Source organism: Bos indicus, chromosome 21 (genome assembly GCF_029378745.1).
Source record: "Bos indicus isolate NIAB-ARS_2022 breed Sahiwal x Tharparkar chromosome 21, NIAB-ARS_B.indTharparkar_mat_pri_1.0, whole genome shotgun sequence".
NCBI lineage: Eukaryota > Metazoa > Chordata > Mammalia > Artiodactyla > Bovidae > Bos > Bos indicus.
In genome coordinates, this window is record NC_091780.1 from 6,908,682 (window position 1) to 6,932,983 (window position 24,302).

Below are 24,302 nucleotides of genomic sequence, written 5' to 3' on the forward strand. Positions count from 1 at the left end.
AGGGACAAGAGGCTCCAAAATGGCCTTTTGAGAAGATTCCACTGAGCTCCAAATAGCAGGCTGATTCAAACCATAACATGAAACATGGAAATACCATTTTACTCTGTTTTATGAGGACCAAGTTGAGTTTCATTTCATTGAGTCACAAATTACTTAACATGCTAAAATGAAACTTAACAGCACTCATAAAAGTGGGAGTGAGTTGGGAGAAGAAACACAAACATTGTCTATTTTTCAGCAAGTCCCTATAAATCAGGAGTCCCGTCATTAATGATTCCTCCTGTTGGCCTCCAGAAGCAAAGAAATCAAGTTAATATGCCTCTAATGTGCAACTTGCCTCAAAGCTGCTGACCAGTAAGGGGTGAGTCAAACAGCTGAACACGTCTGGGACCAGATGTGTTTGGCTTCATCAGCTTATGTACACTTGCAGCCAATGAACTCTAATTGCAGTCACATTTCCTTGGGACCCTAGCTCATGTATGGATCCCTTGTTTGACGAACAGCAAAACACCTTCAGGGCCTGTAAGCTTCTTCAGTGAAGCGATGGTGTCTGATAATCTGTGTTCTCCAAAGAGCTATCTTGAAGGACAGACAGTCTCTGATTGCATTTCACAAAGGAAAAAAAGAAGACTGGGTGGGTCCCTGGCTCTTAGGGACTTAAGTGATTCTGGAACCTGGAGCTCATTTCAATGGACTATTTTCAATGTCCAGAATTTATTTATCTCTTATTTTGGGTACAGTGGTTTTCTATTAGGCAAGTAGAATTACTGATGGGATTTAGGAGATTTATAAGAGACTCTAACTTCAGAGTCTCCTCGTGTAAAGAAGGGGTCACAAGCATGCAGGAAGCTCTCAGTTGAGTTCAGTTCAGTTATTCAGCTGTGTCCAACTCTTGGCAACCCCATGGACTGCAACACGCCAGGCTTCCCCTTCCATCACCAGCTCCCGGAACTTGCTCAAACTCATGTCCATTGAGTCAGTGATGCCATCCAAACATCTCATCCTCTGTCATCCCCTTCTCCTCCTGCCTTCAATCTTGCCCAGAATCAGGTCTTTTCCAATGGGTCAGTTCTTATCAGGTGGCCAAAGTATTGGAGTTTCAGCTTCAGCATCAGTCCTTCCAGTGAATATTCAGGACTGATTTCCTTTAGGATGGACTGGGTGGATCTCCTTGCAGGAAGCTCTACTGGGTGTTTATGTATAGGTAGGCCTGTGTTTCAATATGCCCACCTGGTTGCTGCTTTTCACCCTTCAGCTGACACCCTGAAGTGTGTGATTATTGGTACCGGACCTTTATCCAAAGCAGTGCTTACACCTCTGATGTCATACCCTGCATCCCTTTCACCTGATTAACCTCCCATAGCAACTTTCAGATTAAGCCTGTAGACTAAGCCACATGGTCACCCCTCTTCCATCCCAGGACTCTAGTAACCCAATGGTTAAGGCAGCATAGCATGCACCATGGTGGTGAAGAGAAGTAGAGGCCATCCTTTGACAAGAAGGCAGAAGTGGATGGAAGTTTTACTGAAGGAACAGAGGCCAAAGCTGAAACAGATGGAGAGTCACAACCAAAAAGAAAGCAAGAAGCTTGAGGAAGTCTAGGACTTAGGAATGGAGGGTGGAAGCGAAGAGTTGGCTGAAAACAGTGAGTCACGGTTGGTGACCATGCCTGGCCTGGAACTTGGAGCTTGACGAGCTCTTAGGGAATTGTCTTCAAGCTTTTCCCCAAAGTCATGTGATAAGCTGTTCAAGGACAGCTGGAGCAGGGAAGGGACCCCAGTGTTCGAGCGCAGTGCCCACCCTCTGGGACTAAGGGCAGAGCCCAGCTTCCCTCCTACCCAGCCCGAATGGAAGCCTGCCACCCTGCATCCAAAGTGGCCTGTCACTTGGCCATCTGTGCCTCATTCTCAAATACAAGTGGTCAGCCAGAGATCATCAGCTCCCTGAAGAAAACCAGCAGCAGGAATGAGAAAAGACCAAGAAAAACAAACAGGAAAACTGACCCTGGCAAAAAAATTGAGATAATTACAGAATTCTGTATGCAGCCAAATGATCAACCAAGCATGCAGGCAAAATAATTTTGGGACATGGAAGAACTCAGAAATTTTATTTTCCATGCATCCCTCTGAAGAAATGAGGTGCAGTTTAGCAGTTTAGGATGAGAGTGAAGGCCAGAAGGAGGAAGACGAGCCCAGCAGGACTTGGTGGAGCAACCCGGGAGCCCGGGAGAGGCCAGGAGGGGTCAGCATCACTGGCTGAAAGCAGCAATTAAATTTAAAATAAGAAGTCAGAGATGTCCCTCTAACAGCAGAGAGAGAAGGGCAGTGGTTGGAAGATAGCTATTAAGCTGAAGAAAGGAAGTGCTTCTTATCTCAGCCAGGAACATGAATACAAATGAGGACCGCTGAAATCTGTGTGAGGAAGTCCCAGTTCAAAAATGAGAAGGTGAAACAGCATGGTTGAGGGAATGGTCACTGTGCTGTCCAGCTGTTGGTGCAGAAGAGAAGGCAGAGGACTTGGTTTGAAAACCGAAGCCTCCTGTTTCCCCAGCTTGATGAGAGTTCAGCATTGGTATGCTTTTATTGCACATGCATTCTGTGCTCCGTACCACACAGGCCACTGTGTTTGGGGTGGACAACAAAACAGAGGTTCATAAGATACCCTCTTTCCTGGGCTTATGGTCCGTCTGGGGGAAGATGAGACTGACTCACGTGAAACCCTAATGACCACAGGTGAAGGTATGATCAAGAGCCAGTGAGAGACTGGGTTTAGAAAGAGCAGAAAGAACATTCCATGTCCTGGGTGGTGCACTGGGCATGTAGTGCTCGGCAGGACCAAGAGGGTCCCTGTCCCCACGCATGGCGCAGATGAGGAACATGTACACTCACAGACCTGGTCATCCCCTCAGTCTGGCCCACGTGAGGAGGGAAATGGGGTCATGGAAAGTAAGCTGTGGGCGGCATGGCAGGGCCCTGTGAAGAGATAGAGCCGGCCTGGTGGAGATGGGGCAGGGCCAGTGCTCCTGGCAGAAGGCAGGGGTGTGCGGGTGGGGGGGCGAGCATTCCAGAAACAGGGGTGGGTGTGGGGGAGGTGCCGTGGTCCAGGCTGTGCAGGGCTTGGCCGGCGGTGGTGGGGCTCCAGGTTTCTTCTGATGGTGGAGCTCGTGGGAGCATGCGGGAGGCAGTGGGCCACGGTATGTGCCAGGAGGAGGGGGAGGGCAGACGAGGGGTTCAGACGAGATTGAGGAAATGTGGGCATGCTCTGCAGGCAGTGGGGTCCATGGCCACTACCCACTCATCTTCCCTGGTGAGGGTCAGTCCCGGAGCAGAAGAGCAAAAACCCGTGCAGTCGGCCCTTTGCTGAGTAATCAGGCCTCACCTGGGTAGTGGCCATGAGCACAGATAAGAAACAGGCACTGGAGGGGTCGCAGGGCACCAAGCTGTGAGCCGGCACCTGAGTGAGTGTATTAGGAAGAGGACCAGAAGTGGCCTGGAGGGCTTGGGTCAGGGTTGGGAAGGCGGCCGCATCTGTGAGTTCCAGGAGAGTGCGCGGAAGTGTCCTGAACTGAGAAGTCTGGAGCCGGCAGCTTTGGAGGAGGAGCCAGTGTCTCAGGGTGGCCACACTGAGGTCAGTGTCCTGGCTGGAGAGTCAGGGGGAGTAAGGATTGTCAGCAGACCAGCCCCTGTGAGCCTGGGTGGGGCGCAAGTATGAGGTTTAAGAGCTATCTGCACGTGAGTGATGGTTGCAGCTTAAGGAGAAGGTGACATTACCAAGGAAAATCAGGAGCAGAAGGGGCACAAGAGCTACCCACTTCTGCAGAGTCCAGGGCAAGAGAGGAGGGGAAAGAGCCGTCCATGGGGCCCGAGAGAAGCACACAAGAGTTTGCCCCCTTCTTGGCCTCTGTCTTAGCATCTTTATTCCCGGTCTGGCACATAACAGGCACGTGACCATGCTTTGGGTGAATGAATCAATGCACAGCACAGATGGGGCGTCAGATGCTAAAAAGTGACAGGCCAAAGATGAGGATGGAGACATGGTCAGTGGATGTGGTGACCAGGAGGTTATCTGTGGCTGGTGATCGTCCATCGACAAGGGCAGGATGCCGGGGAAAGCATTCAGGTTTTCCAGCACTGAAGTGGATACTCCTCACTTCTGTGCTGTTCATGGTCCATCCTTTGCCCTCCTCCAGAACACAGCCCTGAGTACTAATGCTCTCCTAGGCGTTTTGCATGTTCCATAGGAACTGTCTTTACTGAATGAACTTGTGCCTTTCCTGCCAGGTCCCAACCACCCTGAACCTTCAGTTAAGTACACCCTGGACAGTGTCCTCCCCTTGGTGTCACACGCACCCTGGCTCATCAGCAGAACAGAGCTCTGACCAGCGGATGCTGACTAGCAACTGCTTTGAAAGCTCAGAAATGGGTAGCAGGTTTTCCTAGTGCCTGTAGAAAAGTGATCCCTGGGATAAATGGGAAGATGCAAGAGTAAATTGTTTGGAGTTTCCTTTGGTTTTGTCGTCTTGTCCTCTAGAACACCAAACCTCATAAACACAGTCATTAAATCTGTGACAGTCAGCATCTGGGTGGGGGGTGGGGGGATCGGAGAATCCAGCCTCTTCCAAGTATATAATGTGTTTCTTGAACTACGCTGTAGCAGAGGGAGGAAATACCACTGTTGGCAGATTAGTTTGGCTGTTGCCCCTTGGTTTTCAGATTCACTGCTATTCAGAGACATGCATGCCCTGCATGCCCTGCCTTTAAATGCAGTTGTCATCTAAAATAATACCAGGCAGAGAGCACAGCACACAAAACTGTCCCAGCCCCTGGGTGCCCCAAAGAATTAACTTACAGGGTGACCCTGCCCGCATCCCTGTGTGTACCTGACCTGAGAATCCCACGGGGACAGACCACGACCTGCTGCAGGTGGGGCTGCTTGACAATACAGGAGAGCCCGCCTGCACACGGGCCTCTGCACTCGGCTTGTGTGCGGAGAGGGAAGATGCGGTTCTGCAGGCCTTCTCCTTCCCCTCTGCCTTTTCTGGAGAGGAGAGAGTCTGTGACAGAAAAGGGAGAGATGACAATTACCTGTTGAGCCCTCCTCTGCTCAAATCGGAGGAGGGGGAGCTTGTTCCCCAGCCTCGTAGAGGGAAGGTGGCCCAGGAGCAGGCTCCATCCATCTCAACAGGGCTCACCTCTCATCTGGGCCTGAGAGGTGAACTTGGGTTTCTCCAACTAGAACAGAGGTAATTTTTGCAGCAACCCTCAGAGACTGAGGTTAATACTCTTATTTTTAGAATGGGAAAACTGAGGCTTGTAACCAAATGTGTAACTGTCCTCAGTTCACGCATTAGCATTTTCAGAAGAGAAGCTGACTGCCCACTTGCCAGGTAGCTTTGCCCTAATCCAGAAGCCAGCTGTCTACAATCTGAAGTCATGTCTGAGGACACTTCTGTTCTGAGAGGTGAAGTTTTAACAAAAGAAGCAAGTGTTTGCATGCAGATGACATGATCCTTTACATAGAAAACCCTAAAGACTCCACCAGAAAATTACTAGAACTAATCAATGATTATAGTAAAGTTGCAGGATATAAAATCAACACACAGAAATCCCTTGCATTCCTATACACTAATAATGAGAAAACTGAAAGAGAAATTAAGGAAACAATTCCATTCACCATTGCAACAGAAAGAATAAAATACTTAGGAATATATCTACCTAAAGAAACTAAAGACCTATATATAGAAAACTATAAAACACTGGTGAAAGAAATCAAAGAGGACACTAATAGATGGAGAAATATACCATGTTCATGGATTGGAAGAATCAATATAGTGAAAATGAGTATACTACCCAAAGCAATTTATAGATTCAATGCAATCCCTATCAAGCTACCAACGGTATTCTTCACAGAGCTAGAACAAATAATTTCACAATTTGTATGGAAATACAAAAAACCTCAAATAGCCAAAGCTATCTTGAGAAAGAAGAATGGAACTGGAGGAATCAACCTACCTGACTTCAGGCTCTATTACAAAGCCACAGTTATCAAGACAGTATGGTACTGGCACAAAGACAGAAATACTGATCAATGGAACAAAATAGAAAGCCCAGAGATAAATCCACACACATATGGACACCTTATCTTTGACAAAGGAGGCAAGAATATACAATGGATTAAAGACAATCTCTTTAACAAGTGGTGCTGGGAAAACTGGTCAACCACTTGTAAAAGAATGAAACTAGAACACTTTCTAACACCATACACAAAAATAAACTCAAAATGTATTAAAGATCTCAATGTAAGACCAGAAACTATAAAACTCCTAGAGGAGAACATAGGCAAAACACTCTCTGACATACATCACAGCAGGATCCTCTATGACCCACCTCCCAGAATATTGGAAATAAAAGCAAAAATAAACAAATGGGACCTAATTAAACTTAAAAGCTTCTGCACAACAAAGGAAACTATTAGCAAGGTGAAAAGGCAGCCTTCAGAATGGGAGAAAATAATAGCAAATGAGGCAACGGACAAACAACTAATCTCAAAAATATACAAGCAACTCCTACAGCTCAACTCCAGAAAAATAAATGACCCAATCAAAAAATGGGCCAAAGAACTAAATAGACATTTCTCCAAAGAAGACATACAGATGGCTAACAAACACATGAAAAGATGCTCAACATCACTCATTATCAGAGAAATGCAAATCAAAACCACTATGAGGTACCATTTCACGCCAGTCAGAATAGCTGCGATCCACAAGTCTACAAGCAACAAATGCTGGAGAGGGTGTGGAGAAAAGGGAACTCTCTTACACTGTTGGTGGGAATGCAAACTAGTACAGCCACTATGGAGAACAGTGTGGAGATTCCTTAAAAAACTGGAAATAGAACTGCCTTATGATCCAGCAATCACACTGCTGGGCATACACACTGAGGAAACCAGAAGGGAAAGAGACACATGTACCCCAATGTTCATCGCAGCACTGTTTATAATAGCCAGGACATGGAAGTAACCTAGATGCCCATCAGCAGATGAATGGATAAGAAAGCAGTGGTACATATACACAATGGAGTATTACTCAGCCATTAAAAAGAATACATTTGAATCAGTTCTAATGAGATGGATGAAACTGGAACCTATTATACAGAGTGAAGTAAGCCAGAAAGAAAAACACCAATACAGCATACTAACGCATATATATGGAATTTAGAAAGATGGTAACAATAACCCTGTGTACAAGACAGCAAAAGAGACACCGATGTATAGATCAGTCTTATGGACTCTGTGGGAGAGGGAGAGGGTGGGGAGATTTGGGAGAATAGCATTGAAACATGTATAATATCATGTATGAAACGAGTCGCCAGTCCAGGTTCGATGCATGGTACTGGATGCTTGGGGCTGGTGCACTGGGACGACCCAGAGGGAGGGGAGGGGAGGGAGGAGGGTGGAGGGTTCAGGATGGGGAACGCAGGTATACCTGTGGCGGATTCATTTCGATATTTGGCAAAACTAATACAATATTGTAAAATTTAAAAATAAAATAAAATTAAAAAAAGATTAAAGCAGAATGCTGGGTAAGGAAAGAAGAGAAAATAACGGAGAACCTTCTCCCTGTATCCAGCCTTTGACAGTTTAACATGGAAGATGCTGTGAGTCCTACAAACAAGGCTGTTGAAGGTTCCCAGATCTGGGTCTCTGCTTCCTGGGTAGAGACCTGTGAGTCGAAAGTTCTGAACAGCCATAAACCAGCATCCAGGTGGTCTGTGAGGCCCTCGCCAAAGGCATTTTGTGATTTATAACCAGACGTTCTGTCATGATGGAGCTTCCTGTGGGTTCTTTACTTGACCTGAGCACCACTGTAAGTGTGCCCCATTTCCGAGAGCACAGGGAGGCCCCCACATCCATTGAGGGGTCCTCAGCCCAGAACGGCTTTGGCTCAGGGGCACAGCTCCAGTGGGAGCTCCAGGCATGGGACCTTTCCCGACAGGAAGGGACACTTCTTCAGGACACAGGGCTGGGGTCTCTCAGCAGTGGCTGTCTCCAAGAAGGTCCCTCTCTGAGCTCCAAACCTAGCCCAGTGGTCTTCCACGAGGCCCTGGGCCTGCAGCCTCACCTGGGAATTCAGCAGGAACACAAATCCTTGGGCAATGGGTGACCTACCCAGGCCTCCAGGTGACTGCAGCCTGCTGGAGTTTGGTGAGCTTGTGTTCCTGGGCCCAGGAGGTCATCTCTCTGTTCTGGACATTGACCACAGCTGGTCAGACCAGGAGGCGTTGTTCCTTTAGCAGGTGCTAAGTGAGGACTGTGTGGAAGGGCATACCATCTTGGTAGACTAATTTTAGCCCTCAAGAGTCATCACCCCAGTGAAAAAATAAGCAGGGGGCTCATGTTTTGGAAAGGATGGTGCAACACCTCCTCAGAGAAACAGATGCTGACAGTGGGCCCCTGGACTTACCTGTGAATAACCTGGACTCTCAAAAAGAGGCGAGGGCTGGCTCCTTGCAGTCCAAGCATACCCAAGTGTTGCAAAGCCACAGGGCGCCCAGCAGTCCCGTGGACAGTCTCGTCTCACCAGGCCCCCAACTGATGGTGACTTCATCCCTGAAAAAATGGAAACCAATTCCAAACGTTGCATATTCTTAAACATTGGATCCCATGAGGTCTAACTCAGTGTCAGCTGGGGCCTGCTACTGAGCAAGCATGCACACATTCTTTATGTTATGTTTTAGGAGCAACGGTGAGAATCACAGTGGTTCTCATCGTGGGCCCCCCTACCTGCCTCTGCTTGTCCGGAGCGGCAGTGTCTCCTGTCGGGGAGGGGGCCCCCGAGGACACCTGATGCTGCCCTGGCTATGCAGGGGCTTTGCGAGCATTCATTTGCACTACTGCCCTTCCTCATTCTCACTTTCTTTTCCCCACCAAGATCCTTCTTTCAGGGGACCCTTGGGAGGGAAAGCGGTTTGCTCATTTAGGAAAGTGGTGTCCTTCTTCCCAGTGAGTCCCTCATCCTACTCCTCCTGGAAGCTCCTCCATGCCTGTCTATCTTGCATCCAGGTGAATTCTTAGTCTGGCAGATTTGAAATGCAGACTTCGCCTCCTAGCTGTGTCTTACCAGGAAAATCCATGGACAGAGGAGCCTGAGCAACTGAGCACATACGCACACACACACGTGCACACGCATGCACACACAGCCACACACACACGATCTCAGCCAGACAACAAGTAGCCTTTTGAAATTCCAGCATGGATTCTGCCCCAACACCTCCTTTTCCCAAAGGTAGTGTTTCTGGTGTTCTTTTAGCTTCCCTATTCTGAGCATTTCAAAGTTCTCACAAACCCAGCATGCTCTGGGGAGAGGCCTGACCTTGTCCAGAATGTCTTACAGTGGCCTCAGTCCCAGGCTGGGGACATCAGGGTTCCCAAGCCAGCCTGAGGCCAGGAGGCAGGAGGTGAAGGACCATTCCTGGCCCTGCCAGACACTCACTGTGTGGCCCCTAGGTTTGCCACGTGCCTTCGCTGGGCTGGGGAAAGCTGTCCAGACCAGGAGGGCTGTTAGCGTAGAGTATCCAGAAAACTTTTATCTGGACATCCTGACTGAGATATCAGTGGTACCTGCTCAAATCAGAGACCCACTATTGCTGAGCCGCAGTGTGATTAAAAGCATAATAGGAAACCAGTGTGAGAGGAGTCTAGAGCTGAGAGTACCTGGAGACGGGGAAGCCATGTGGGGACAGGTCAGGGTGACGTGAAAGAGGCAAGGTGCAGGGGCCAGCTTGGGGGTCTTGGCCCTGTGGCAGTACTGGAAACAGGCTAGGGACCGGGACGTTGGACTCTGGAACAGGAGACTCGAAATTGGGCAGCGCACATGTGGCACACAGATCTGACCACAGGGAGTTGCAGAGGCTGCTGGTTGAGGAGAATTTTGGATCTTGGCTGCCTTCTGTTCGTAGTGCCTGTAATTTTGTGTTAAGCGTCTTCCCAGGAATTAGCCAGCAGTCCAGATCGTGAACCTAGGCAGCTCCTGCCACATGATCCAGCTCGCCTACTTCCAGGTCTCACGGGGTGGTCTGCCCTGGCAAGGTGTGACAGTCAATGCCACTTACCAGTCGGGGTCTCCATTCGTCACTGATTCACCCCTTCATTCACTTTCTCTGTTCACACCTTGTCTGGTCTCTGGCTGCCAAAGCCCCTGATCTTCTCGCCCTATAGCTGTTTTTATACTAACTTTGGACACATGGGAGTTTCTTTTTTAAAAATGTATTGCCCTTTTTCAGTTTTCATTTCATTTGGGAACCAAATTTGCTTTGCCCTTAGCATATCTTCAAGTCTTCGCTGAAATACATTCAGTGACGATATCATTTTTGGACACATGATAATAAGTTCTCACTAATTCTTTCCCAAAGAAACAAAAGTGTCCAAGGGTGAGACTCCACACTGTTCAGAATGAAGCCTCATTTGTGCTTCGTGTAGCATGCCACGCTGCCAGGGTTCTCTGAGTGTGGTCCCGGCCAGCAGCTGCAGCAGCACTTGGGAACTTCACAGAAATAGAGATACTTGGGTCCATTCAGCCCTGCTGGATCAGAAACTTTGGGAATGGGTCCTGCATCTGTGTTTTCACGGCCCTCCTGGTGAGGTGGATGCACCTTGATGTTTAAGAATCACTGCCCTTATGAAACAGAGGGTTCTGGTTCATTGGGTGAGCTGCGGGGCCAAGCCTTTGCCTCCAGGAGGTTTGTGGTGTGGCTGGCTCTACTCCGTGCCCTGCCCCCTTGGGAGCGGGGACACAGAAGGGGGAAGGGGTGCAGTTACCTGGGCTTGGCTTGTCTGGATTAGAACCCTTCCCAGCCTGATGCAGGGTACAGGGCAGTGGAGACCCAGTTCTTGTTCTGGAATTCTTTACTCCAGGGGAGATGGGTGGAGAGACATTTTAGCAATTTAACTAGCAAATAATTAAACACACCAGTGTTTACCGTAACATAAACTCAGGTATGTTATTTTGCAGACCATAAAAGTCTCGTGAATTTTTTTTTTAAGGAGAAACAGGAATTCACAACCTTTTTCCACTTTTTATGAACTGACTGTGCTTCCCTGGGGCCAGCCAGGGTCAGGGTGACCCTCCTCTGCCCTCAGACAGGCCTGTCTGAAAAAATTTGAGCAGCAGGGTATCTTCCTGGGCTAAATCCCCCTGACTGAGGACTAGGGGGCTCACGCCCAGCCAGCCTGCCTAAGCTCTGGGCTTCCTGACCCCAGCAGAAAAGTCACTATGGTGTCTGCCGTGTCTTCTGAGACTGTTGGCTATTCCAGCCAAGATAGAATCACGGACTGACGCAGCTCCAAGGGGAACACGGGTCGTGTGAAACTGTGGCCATGCCGGGAGGTGTGGGAGCTGGCTTCCCTTCTCCCATGGCCCCACCTCGGGTGGCTCTGGAAGGGCCTGGCCCGGGCCCCAGTGTGAGTTCCAGGCCCCTGGGCCTTCACAGATCCCTTCTCCCTAACAGACACTAACGCAGGTATTTGATGACTATGTGGTGTAAGGGCAAATGTAATACAAGCTGGATTGTATTCTTTTTCTCTCCTGGTTTTAAAATATTTGCTTGGGCCTCTGGAGGTGTTGTGAGCCCTCCCGCGCCAGCCTGCTGGGCCTCATGGAGAGTCAGCCCTGCAGGGTGTGCCTCTGAGTGCTACACTCAGAATAACCCAGCACTCTGCTTGTTTAGAAAATCGGCTGTGATGGCATCATCGGGTCTGCAGCCAAAGAAGACCGGTGTGGGGTCTGCAGCGGGGACGGCAAGACCTGCCGCGTGGTCAAGGGCGACTTCAGCCACGCTCGGGGCACAGGTGAGCTCGAGCCTCAGGAAAGGTGGCCCCGGCCACTGAGAGCAGACGGGTGAGCACGGTCCCCAGGGTGTTGCAGCAGCAACCGGACAGCCTACAAGTGCTGTGCATTTTATTGCCCCAAAGCCAATCTTACTGGATCCTCTCTTGACCAAAGTCAATGATCACTTGGCTTCCTTGCATCTTACATGTATGGACCAGTTAATAATAGTTAGGGAGGGTTCCCAGGTGGCACAGCAGTAAAGAATCTTCCTGCCATTGCAAGAGGCGCAGGTTCGATCCCTGGGTTGGGAAGATTCCCCTGGAGAAGGAAATGGCAATCCACCCCAGTATTCTTGCCTGGAGAATCCCCAGGGGCAGAGGAGCTTAGGAGCTTGGTGGGCTACAGTCCACGGAGTTGCAAAGAATTGGACACAACTGAGTGACTGAGCACGCACCCACAATAGTATTTAGGGCACCCTGCACTTTAGTCTTAGGATTTCTGAAAGGCAGAGAAAAACATGATAGCCAGAATGACATGTTTAGGTTCTTTGACCTGAATAGTCTGTCCCAGTGCTGTGGGTTGGCCCCCGAGGTCCATTCTCATGCAGTGGCTCCCTGTCCCACCAGCGCCCCCCCCACCCCCGCCCCTCTCGCAGCGCGCGCCAGCTCGTCTGTCTGTCTGTCCCGCATACAAAGGTGACAACAGACACTTGTCCACATCGTTTTTACCCGTGTAAAATGAGGTTCTTTGCTGTCCCTGAACTTTCCATCAGTAAAAGGATAGCATTTCCACACATCGCTAAACATGCCTGAAGCCCCATGTTCTGGGACGTCCGTGATGCGGCTGCTGGATGGGACTGCAGAGTCCCTGTGACTCCCGTGTCCCAGAGGTAGCCCGGCCCCCTCCCCGGGCCTGGAGAAGTCGAAGAGTTCAGCTGATGGGCAGCGCAGTCTTTCCGCTGGAACCATCTTCACAGCCTGTGTGTGTGGGCTGCCTTGCCCAGAGGTGGGAGAGTTTCTGATTGCCCGCCTGGTGGCTGCCAACTTACAATGTCCAGGGAAGTAGCTTCTTGACACCCACTCAATGAGAGGAGCACGAGGTGGGCAAATCGCCCGGAGGGTGAGTGAGTGTCCCTTCCCCTGACACCGCCAAGGATGACGGCACCAGGATAACTCACTGAGTGGAGCTGAGCTAGAAGCTTCCAATTCCCAGAGCTGCTTTGGATGGAGGCGTTTCAGGCGCGTTCCCCCGGTACGGGGACAGGATCACAGTTGTTCCCCCTGTCCCACAGAGCGAGCAGAGAGGAGAATCCATGCACGGCTGCCTTTCTCTGTTGGTACAGGAGCCCTGGTCTGGAGCAAAGGCTGCTTCTAGACACCTCACGGAAAGGGCTCCTACTATACAGACACTCTGCAGAATCCTGACAGCCAAACCAGAGCCACACGCAAGTGAGAATTACACTTCCGGCTCAGTAAGGGCTGGTTTCCGGACTTTGAAGATGGGTGCCCAGGCTGTGGGACCGGCCTCCTGAGGGAACCTCTGCCTCCTGCCCGGCTCTGACGAAAGCCAAAGAAGCTGCCACTGGAACGAGTCAGTGTGGGGGAGGTGCCCCCCAAAGCCGCACCATCCAGTGCAGTCGCCACAGGCCACCGACGTCCATTCAGATTTTAAATATAATTAGTTTAAATTAAAGCAACATAAAACTTCAGTCCTCAGTCCCGTGAGCCACATTTCAATGCCCCGTTGCCACGTGTGACAGGGGGCTTCCGCATTGAATGTCACAGAGAGAAGTGCTCCTTCCTTGCAGAAAGTTCTCTCGGACAGTAGTGCTCTGCACCTTGGGGACATCCGCTCTCTGTTTCGTCTGATGCCACTGTCCCTGTTTGGACTCTAGCTCCAGTTTGCCATGAGACTGACCTTGCCTCCTCTGCACCTGAGCAGCAAGGCTGCTTAAGAACAGACCTCAGCCTCTGGCAAGTGTTTGTTACTGACTTTTTTTTTTAAGTCAGCTTTAGAACCCTTTATGTTTATAAACTGAATGTTGTGCTGAGCTCCAGTAAGCTGAGCTGTGCAATTGCTCCGCTCTGTGGAAGGCAGTCTAGCGCAGCCGTGCCCACTTCTGCCCCCAGGCAGTTCTCAGAGCCCTAAGGAAAGTTCCACCATAGTCCTTTGTACATGACCACTGTGCGCCACAGAGCTGCCAACCTCAAGAGCGCTTAGATCAGGACAGAAGCACTGTCTTTCCCCCCAGGCTCTAATGCACCTGTTGGCCTTTGGTCTTGGCACGAGCACATCCATTCCTCCTATGATGGCAGCGTCCTTCTCTGCTCCCCCATTCTCCACCCCAGCCTGTGCCTGGCCCCCTGTACATGCAGAAGGCAGGTGGACTGGAAGCCTCTGGAGGAGAGCAGTCCCCACCCTGACATGCGACTTAGTGCTCCTTCACTGAAGTCTTAGCAAACCTTCAGAGCAAGATAAGCTCAGTTAGCTTCACCCACCTCTAAAAGTTCTGTCCTAAATGCTTTCCAAATGTTACACCTTTGTTTTGAAGTCTAAAGCTGTCTTTAACAAATCCTAGGGATTGGGGTCTGTGAGCATCAGCTAATGTCAGTGTGGATTCTGTTTATTGAAGATGTGTGTAGAATGCCCACTCACACATGGATGAGTCGCTATCTAATTCAAGTTTCATCAGACACAGACGTGTAATCCAGGTCTGACATTCTGGAATGCACATTCTTGAGATGATGCACACGGCCACCTGTGAGCCCACTCACCCTATGAACGTTTGTTCAGCACTGCTGCATTTTAAGCTTGAGTTGCAGAAATAAAAGTTAACTGTCACTGAGCTGGTCACAGTCAAGGGAGGGCACCCTCGGGCAAACAGCTTGAGCCCACATGTGAGGTGGAGGGGGCTCCACTCGGCTCTAAGGGTACCATGGGGCCCTAAGTCCTGGTGGGGCTCATCGCCCAGCCCTGCAGACAGATGAGGGTGGCCCCCACACCCTAAAGGATGAGTAGGAATTAAATAACAATGGAGATCTGGGAAGGATATTTCAGGCTGCAGGAAAAACCCAGCTTAGAAATGGCATAAAGCCCTCAGCCCTAGGTGACTCCAAGAGCGGCTGGATGAATTCAGAATCTTGTCAGTTTAGATACGAAGGTAACTTTCATCTCTGCCCAACTCTAAAGACAGGAGAGAGGAGGAATGCCTTATCACCCTGAGGGTGAATATCAAAGAAAATACCATACCCAAAAGATAAAGCGGAATCAAATGCAGGATTTTTGCCCAATTATATGAAGTCCTGACCCTTGCCTGAACTCTTCTGGGTCCTTAACCCACATACTTGAGCTAAGGACCCTGAACAGACCTACACAGGGAGAGTGTCCACACCCCCAGGATGCCCACCTTGGGTGTCCTGGAGAGGTCCCAGTGCAGTGTCCTGAGCTGAGTGTTTTATTGCTCTCTGGCCTCTTGCCTTCCGACTTTGAACAGATGAGGTCTTGGGCCACTTGGCCCTAGGGGAATCCACTTGAATTGGCTATCATATTACTTTTCTGATGGATGGGCTTCAGAATGCACAAGCCTTGGATTGAGTTGAAACAGCTGAGCTTTTTTTAATTTAGAAACTTGAAAGTTCTTGATAGGATGCTTTCATTTCATTCATTAAATTTTCATTTTCACATTATTCCATGCTGCTCCTTGACACTTGAAAGGTGACTGATGTCCATGGACACCCAGTCCAGGACATCTCTGGACTCAAGTCCTCACCAAGAGCTGGCCATGATGCCCCATGGGCTCTGAATCCCTTTGCACTGTGTTCTTGAAGAGAACCTTCTCAAACTATCAGCTCTTAAAAAGGAGAGTGATGTCATCTATCCCTATTGAATGTGGATAGATCCACATGTCACACGTTTGTTCAATAATTACCTTTAGAACCTGTACCTCATGCCAAGTTCTGAGGTCCAGTGTCTAGGTGTGGGGTGTGGAGGTTCCATGGGGAAATTTACCACTGTGTGATGGTGACACAGGCCACTTCTCTGCACTGACTATGAACTACAGTATCAGTTCCTGCAATATGCATGTAAACCAATTACCATGTATTTCTTTTTCTCAGTCAGGAATAATCTTTGTACCAAAGTGTCCACATGTGTGATGGCAAAGGCTGTTCCCAGGTGTTTCTCATGTAAGATTCTGGCTATTCCAAGCAGAACTAGTGGTGATATGCCTGGTGTGGGGCTCTTACCTCGCTTATGTGCCTGAATGTTTGCTAAGTAGAGTCAGTGGGAGTGAGTCATGTATGAAGCTGTGGATAAACACATATCGCTTATGTGAAATTGAAGTATAAGACTGATGACCTAAAAGAAAAGCTATAGAATAAAACCAATTCTAAGTCTGTAAAAGATAAAGATTCATCAGATTAGGGGCCATACAGAAACACATGTCAGTATGCCGGGGACACGTCTTCACTCTCCTCAGTCTCACCTGGCACTTGGGCAGAAAATGCTAAGACTTGCCAGAGAATGGAAGTTTCCGTATTACATGGTTGGGCTTCCCAAAAGGCAGAGGACACTTGACAAGACCCTCCTGGTGTTCATGCTGGAGATAAAGGCCATGGCCTTGTTCGGCCCACCTGCACTGACCTCACATTCTGAGAACTGAGCCAGAATATTAGCCAGACTCCTGGGCTTCCCAAATCATTTTCAACTGGAACCAGAGAAACCATTAGGAATAAACATAAAGACAGTAATACTCTGATAACTTTTGTAAACAGCAAAAACTAGAAACTTACACAAAATGCCTCCCCATGCATTTTTAAAGATTATTACCCCTCCCAAAAGAAAAAAAACTTTGATTTTTTTTTTTTTTTTTTTTTGTACATGTTTGATACAATTGTTCAAAAGTGTCCCAGTCAATGTAGCCAGGGCATTACCTATGTTCCATCATGGCATCTTATCAACTCAATGGTTTTCTTCCAAAGAAAGTTAATGCTGCTGAAACCTGTAACAAGGGAAAAATATGATCTAAATAATCTACATGTAAAGTTCAGACAAAAGGTATTTTGCAGGGAAATGTCCTTATAGCCTGGTGATATTAATTATTCAGAAAATTTGAGGCAGGTTTAAGATCAACATCATTTTAAGGTCAACATCATTTTGAAGTTCTTCCTGACTACTTGTCCTTATGGCGAAAATTACATGTTCTCCTAGAATAATGGCGACAGTATTAACTTTTATCCATGGCTTCCTCATGACACTAAATTGTGTCCCTCTAACTGGATTTCTCCTGCTTAATGGCAGCGACTAGAATGGAAAATTAAATTAAAGATAGTCTTGCTGTCTTCCCTAAAGTGTGACTCTCTCTTGTGAATCCCTGGAGTAAACCACCCCCGCCTTTCATGCCATCAACAGAGTGATACCTGGCATCTGCAAAGGGGAGACATCTGGTATGAGGGATGACAGGGTGCTTCGGGGCTTGGTAATGGGACTCTTTCCCTTGCTGGTCACTCTTCATGCCAACCTTGGGATGGGCTTTGGGCTCTGTTGGGAACAGTGCATGAGAGATGGTTTCCTTGGTTTGTGGACAGAAGCCCTGCTTTTCACTTCAGGGATTTTCTCTTACATTATTTCATTACTCCATGTCATGAGCAGAGAAGCTCATCTTAGAAGGAAAGGTTAGCAGAGCCCAAGCACAGCAATGCCCTGCCCCATTATTCAGGGATTACCTTTATTCAGACACAACTGGGCTGTGTGTCTGCCCTGAGCTCTTTACTCTCCATCAGCCTCTGTCCACTAGGGTGTTTGAGAAAGGAAAGGAAATAGGTGCCTTTTCAGTGTTACTACAGGTGCCAAATCTAAGCTTAAAAATAGGCTGGTGAGCACACACACACACTTAGTGCAGATGCCCCTTGCTGTGGAATGTAGAAATTTAACTGATTTGGACCTCAGCAAATATGTCTGTTGCCTTTGGTTCTGCTGGTGATGCTACCAAGATTTGTTAAGCACAAAATAGGAAAAGTCCATGTAACAGCAGCAATTTTCGGAGATCCTGTTACCAGGTCAGTTTAATGGTTTAAATGGAATGTTCTTCAAAAAAGGTTTTAACCACCACCAACCCTGAACAATCTTGTGTTCATTTTTGACACTTCACTATCTTCTATGCCTGGAATCCAATGAGTCTTCAAACTCCCCAAGAAGGAATACTTTTCTCTAAGAGAGATTTGTGGTATAAAATCCATTGCTGTGATCCTCAAAGATGTTTTTTTTTTTTTTTTCATTCCTGAAGCAAAAATTGTTTTTAATCAAAAAACCTTGTCTCATACTATGAGGCTCAGCGGTAAAGAATGCAGGAGACATGGGTTCGATCCCTGGATTGGGAAGATCTCCTAGGGAAAGAAATGGCAACCCACTCCAGTATTCTTGCCTGGGAAATCCCATGGACAGAGGGGCCTGGTTGTCTACAGTCTTTGGGGTTGCAAAGAGTCAGACTCAACTTAGCGACTATATAACAACACCACACTGAAAGGACTGGAAAGTGAAGGGGCTGTGCCTGCAAGTTGGTGCTGCTGCCCTTAAGTGAGAGGTGGTTGGAGGGGATCGCCTGGAGGACCATACCCCCACCTGGTTCAAGAAGTCATCCTGCCTGCCTGGGAATCAGGGAGGATCAGGGCACAAGAAGTAGACAACTCATACCGGACTGTATTCACATCTGTGAAGTCTTCCTAAGCATAAAACATTTATTTGTAGGCATCCAAGACTGGATCTTTAGTAACAATGCCAAAATATTTGCTATCAAGACTCAAGGACTCCACTAAACTTTCAGTCTAGAATGGCTGGTTGAACACAGGTGTTCATCTCCTTGGCTTTTCATGATCACCTAAAAATGAATGAGCAGGAACTTATTAAAAGGTCTAGGGAGAGCGAGCTCATATCAAGTGGATGTTCATATGTTGTCTGAATGAGAATAAATAGATTTGGTTTAGATCTAGTAAATAAGCAAACAAGCAAACACACACTGCCATTTAGCTTGGAGGAAAAAGGGAACACGGCAGAGCAGGTCCTGATACTCTTATACACACCACTGTCACTCACATTTTAAGGAGCAAAATAAGTCGCATGGTCACATAATTTTAAGAGGTCAAGGAAATGCATTCCTACCATGATTCCAGAGAGAGACCTGACAATATTTGGTGGCCAGCCCCATGACACAGCACCTCTAGCAAACTTCTCTGCCTTCTGGTATTTTGGTTGCCAACATGTGATATCATTCCCTGGCCCCTAACTGAAAGCCAGTCCTGATAAGCAGCAAACACCATCCATGTATGGTAGACTCCCTTATCCCTGGGGGGTACCTTTCAACACCCCCAGTGGACGACTGAAAGCATAAATGGTCAGGGGCCCTTTATATATTGGGTCGGCCAAAAGGTTCCTTCCGGTTTCTACATAACATCTTGTGGAAAAACCCAAATGAATTTTTTGGTTATTCCAATACTATGCTTTTTTTCCCCTACAAATACACAACCTGAGATAAAGTCTAATATACAAATTAGGCACAGTAAGAGATTAATAATAACTAATAATAAAATCGGAGAAGGCGTAGAACAATTACAATACTATCCTGTAATACAAACTATGTAAATGTGGTCTTTCTCTCTCAAAATATCTTACTGTACAAATTTAATGCCTTTTCCATCTTAATTAAGCACTTAGCATGCACTGTGGCCATAAACTTTGGCAGTTTGAGATGTGACAGCAAATTTGTTTTTACCTTGTGCACAGTTTTATAAATGGAAGATTCATTCTTACCATAGATCTTAGCAACCTAAGCATATGATTTTCCCCCCTCTCTTTGTTAAGTCTAGAACTTCCACCTTTTCACTTAAAAAGAACTTTACAGCTTCTCTTTGGCATGTGCAAATTTCCAGCATCACTACTCTGGTGACTTGGGGCCATTATAAAGTAAAATAAAGATCACTTGACTGTTGTGAAACCGCAATAGTCAGTCTGATAAGAGATGGCTACTAAGTGACTAATAGGCAGGTTATGGTTAACAAAGGGATAATTCACGTTCTGGGCAGGGTGGAGTGGGACTGTGTGAGATTTCATCACGTTAGTCAAATGGCATGCAATTTTAAACTTATTGTTATTTCTGGAATTTTCCATTTAATATTTTTAGACTACAATTAACTGCAGGTAGCTAAAACTACAGAAAGTTACACTGCAGATAAGGAGGTTACTGTATGTAGAAGCAACTCATCTGTGGCATCCTTCTCAGAAGAGTCTGCAACAAATGGGAGAGACCAAGATAACTGAAATGTGAAAAACAAGATAACTCAAATAATAGAAGTTCCTGAGCTCTAATAACTATTCTTAGAAATATTTGAGAAGTGATTTTACTCAAAAAACCAGTACAGAGTGCCATGAGAAGAAGCAATCAGAAAACAAAAAGGAGATCTCAATTATTAAAACTATGACTATCATATTAAAACCTTGGAATCTAAAGCACCATACATAAAGAAATGACAAATGACAGACAGAAAAAAATATATGCAAGTCTAGTTAAGAGTTTCAGTCCAAAGTATATTAAATACACATTAATAGATATAAAATATATTTTCAAGGCTCTTGCTTATAGATAAAAACAACAAGCCAGTAGGAGAATGGACAACATTTGTGAATACGGTAGTTAACTGAAGAGAAAACACAAATGACCAATATGCTAAGATGCAGATCCACACTGACAATGAGGGAAATTCAAATTACATCTTGATATCATACTGTTTCACATCTTAGACTAGCAAATATCAAGAGGATTGATGATAATATCAAGTATCTATACATGTGAACCAACATGTATTCTCCTATAGAAATGGCTAACTTCTATATTAGTTAAGGCATTATGGAGAGCAATTTGATGTACATTTAACATTTAAACTGCATGTGTATTTTTTCAGTAGACAGATTTATTATTGACCTCTGTTGAATAGAATGCAGGAGTCAAGACATTCTAGGTTTGGTTATTTTTGGTTTTAGGCTAAACCTGTCAATATCTGATCACTTTTGATCTATAGAAAAAGTCAATATTTACACTTTCCCACAGTGGTAATGATGTTGTCATCTTCACTCTAATGCACAATTAGAAAACAAGCTTCTTTCTCTAAAGCTGACTTCTTGGAAACAGTCCTAGGACTTAGCACAAAGCAGTAAGTTTTACTTAAGAAATACTCAATTTGCATGTATGTTGAACGGAAACTCAATTTGCATGTGTGTTGAACAGTTTCAATGGTTCAATGAAGACCTACAAGACCTTCTAGAAATAACACCCAAAAAAGATGTCCTTTTCATTATAGGGGACTGGAATGCCAAAGTAGGAAGTCAAGAAATACCTGGAGTAACAGGCAGATTTGGCCTTGGAGTACAGAATGAAGCAGAGCAAAGGCTAATAGAGTTTTGCCAAGAGAACACACTGGTCATAGCAAACACCCTCTTCCAACAACACAAGAGAAGACTCTACACATGGACATCACCAGATGGTCAACACCAAAATCAGATTGATTATATTCTTTGCAGCCAAAGATGGAGAAGCTCTATACAGTCAGCAAAAATAAGACTGGGAGCTGACTGTGGCTCAGATCATAAACTCCTTATTGCCAAATTCAGACTGAAATTGAAGAAAGTAGGGAAAACCACTAGACCACTCAGGTATGACCTAAATCAAATCCCTTATGATTATACAGTGGAAGTGACAAATAGATTCAAGGGATTAGATCTGAGAGACAGAGTGCCTGATGAACTCTGGACGGAGGTTTGTGACATTGTGCAGGAGGCCGTGATGAAGACCATCCCCAAGAAAAAGAAATGCAAAAAGGCAAAATGGTTGTCTGAGGAGGACTTACAGATAGCTGAGAAAAGGAGAGAAGTGAAAGGCAAAGGAGAAAAGGAAAGATATTCCCATTTGAATGCAGAGTTCCAAAGAACAGCAAGGAGAGAGAAGAAAGCCTTCCTCAGTGATCAATGCAAAGAAGTAGAGGAAAACAATAGAATGGGAAAGACTAGAGATCTCTTCAAAAAATTAGAGATACCAAGGGAAATTTTCATGCAAAGATGGGCACAATAAAGGACAGAAATGGTATGGATCTAACAGAAACAGAAGATATTAAGAAGAGGTGGCAAGAATACACAGAAGAACTATACAAAAGAGATCTTCATGACCCAGATAATCACAATGGTGTGATCACTCACCTAGAGCCAGACATCCTGGAATGTGAAGTCAAGTGAGCCTTGGGAAGCATCACCACGAACAAAGCTAGTGGAAGTGATGGAATTCCAGTTGAACTATTTCATATCCTAAAAGATGATGTTCTGGAAGTGCTGTACTCAATATGCCAGAAAATTTGGAAAATGCAGCAGTGGCCACAGGACTGGAAAAAGTCAGTTTTCATTCCAGTCCTAAAGAAGGACAATGCCAAAGAATGCTCAAACTACCACACAATTGCACTCATCTCACATGCTAGTAAAGTCATGCTCAAAATTCTCCAAGCCAGGCTTCAATAGTACGTGAACCATGAACTTTCAGATGTTCAAGCTGGATTTAGAAAAGGCAGAGGAACCAGAGATCAAATTGCCAACATCTGTTGGATCACAGATAAAGCAAGAGAGTGCCAAAAAAACATCTACTTCTGCTTTATTGACTATGCCAAAGCCTTTGACTGTGTGGATCACAACAAACTGGGAACTTCTTAAAGAGATGGGAAAACCAGACCACCTTACCTGCCTCCTGAGAAATCTGTATGCAGATCAGGAAGCAACGGTCAGAACTGGACATGGAACAACAGACTGGTTCCAAATTGGGAAAGGAATACTTCAAGGCTGTATATTGTCACCCTGCTTATTTAACTTATATGAAGAGTACATCATAAGAAATGCTGAACTGGGATGAAGCACAAGCTGGAATCAAGATTTCTGGGAGAAATATCAATAACCTCAGACATGCAGATAACACCACCCTTATGGCAGAAAATGAAGAAGAACTAAAGACCTCTTGATGAAAGAGGAGAGTGAAAAACTTGGCTTAAAACTCAACATTCAGAAAACTAAGATCATGACATCTGGTCCCATCACTTCATGGCAAATAGATGGGGACAAAGTGGAAACAGTGAGAGACTTTATTGGGGGGGGGGGGCTCCAAAATCACTGCAGACAGTGACTGCAGCCATGAAATCAAAAGATGCTTGCTCCTTCAAAGAAAAGTTATGACCAACCTAGACAGCTTATTAAAAAGCAGAGACATTACTTTGCCAACAAACATCCATCTAGTCAAAGCTATGGTTTTTCCAGTAGTCATATATGGATGTGAGAGTTGGACCATAAAGAAAGCTGAGTGCTGAAGAATTGATGCTTTTGAACTGTGGTGTTGGAGAAGACTGTGGTGTTGAGAGTCCCTTGGACTGCAAGGAGATCCAACCAGTCCATCCTAAAGGAAATCAGTCCTGAATATTCATTGGAAGGACTGATGCTGAAGCTGAAACTCCAATACTTTAGCCACCTGATGCAAAGAACTGACTCATTTGAAAAGACCCTGATGCTGGGAAAGATGGAAGAAAGGAGAAGGGGACGACAGAGGATGAGATGGTTGGATGGCATCACTGACTCACTAGACATGAATTTGAGTAAACTCCAGGAGTTGGTGATGGACAGGGAGGCCTGGCATGCTGCGGTCCATGGGGTCGCAAAGAGTCGGACACAACTGAGCGACTGAGCTGAAGTGAACTGCAGGTATGTTTGACCCAGCAATTCTCACAGCTGATGTGTGTGATATTGTATATATGCATAGATAGACGTGCAAAGCTGTTCAATGCAATTTATGATTTTTTAGCGCTTTTGCAGAGGCTTAATTCACATACCATAAAATTCATCCATTTAAGGTGTACAATTCAAAGGGCTTTGGTAAATGTACAGCTTTCTTCAGCCATGACCACAGTCATCCCAGGAAGAAACCCCACACCTGTTAGCAGTCATTCCCCATCTCCCTCCTCCTACCCCAGCCCTAGGTAGCTACTTTCTGTGTCTATTTGTCTGTTCTGGACATTTCCTGTAAATGGCATCATACAATATGTGATCTTTGTGATTGGCCTTAGTAATTTAGTATAGCATTTTCAAGTTTCTTCCATATTGTATCATCTATCAGTGTTTCATATTTTTTTTTTGCTAAATCATACCCATTGTGAAAATGGATTTCATATTTTTAAAATGTGAATGTAAAAATACATTCATTACTTGGTGGACATTTGAGTTTTTTCTGCTTTTTTGGTTATAATGAATAATGCTGATATAAACATTTGTGTATAAGTTTTTGTATGGACATATTTTTCATTCTTCTTAGGTATATAATATATAGGAGTGGGATTGATAGGTTGTATGGTAATTCTATTTTTCCTGTTTTGAGGAACTATCAAACTCTTCTCCAATATTCCTGTACCAT

General features: G+C 46.1%; 1 protein-coding gene across 3 annotated transcripts in view; it reads left to right on the forward strand.

Annotated features, from left to right (window-relative positions):
• ADAMTS17 (ADAM metallopeptidase with thrombospondin type 1 motif 17) overlaps positions 1–24,302 on the forward strand; it is a 404,698-nt gene that overhangs the window by 278,798 nt on the left and 101,598 nt on the right. For all 3 annotated transcript variants that reach the window (XM_019983858.2, XM_070775014.1, XM_070775015.1), the window contains exon 15: positions 11,724–11,844. In XM_019983858.2, the coding sequence (XP_019839417.2) occupies positions 11,724–11,844 (121 nt within the window). The remainder of the gene's footprint in view (positions 1–11,723; positions 11,845–24,302) is intronic.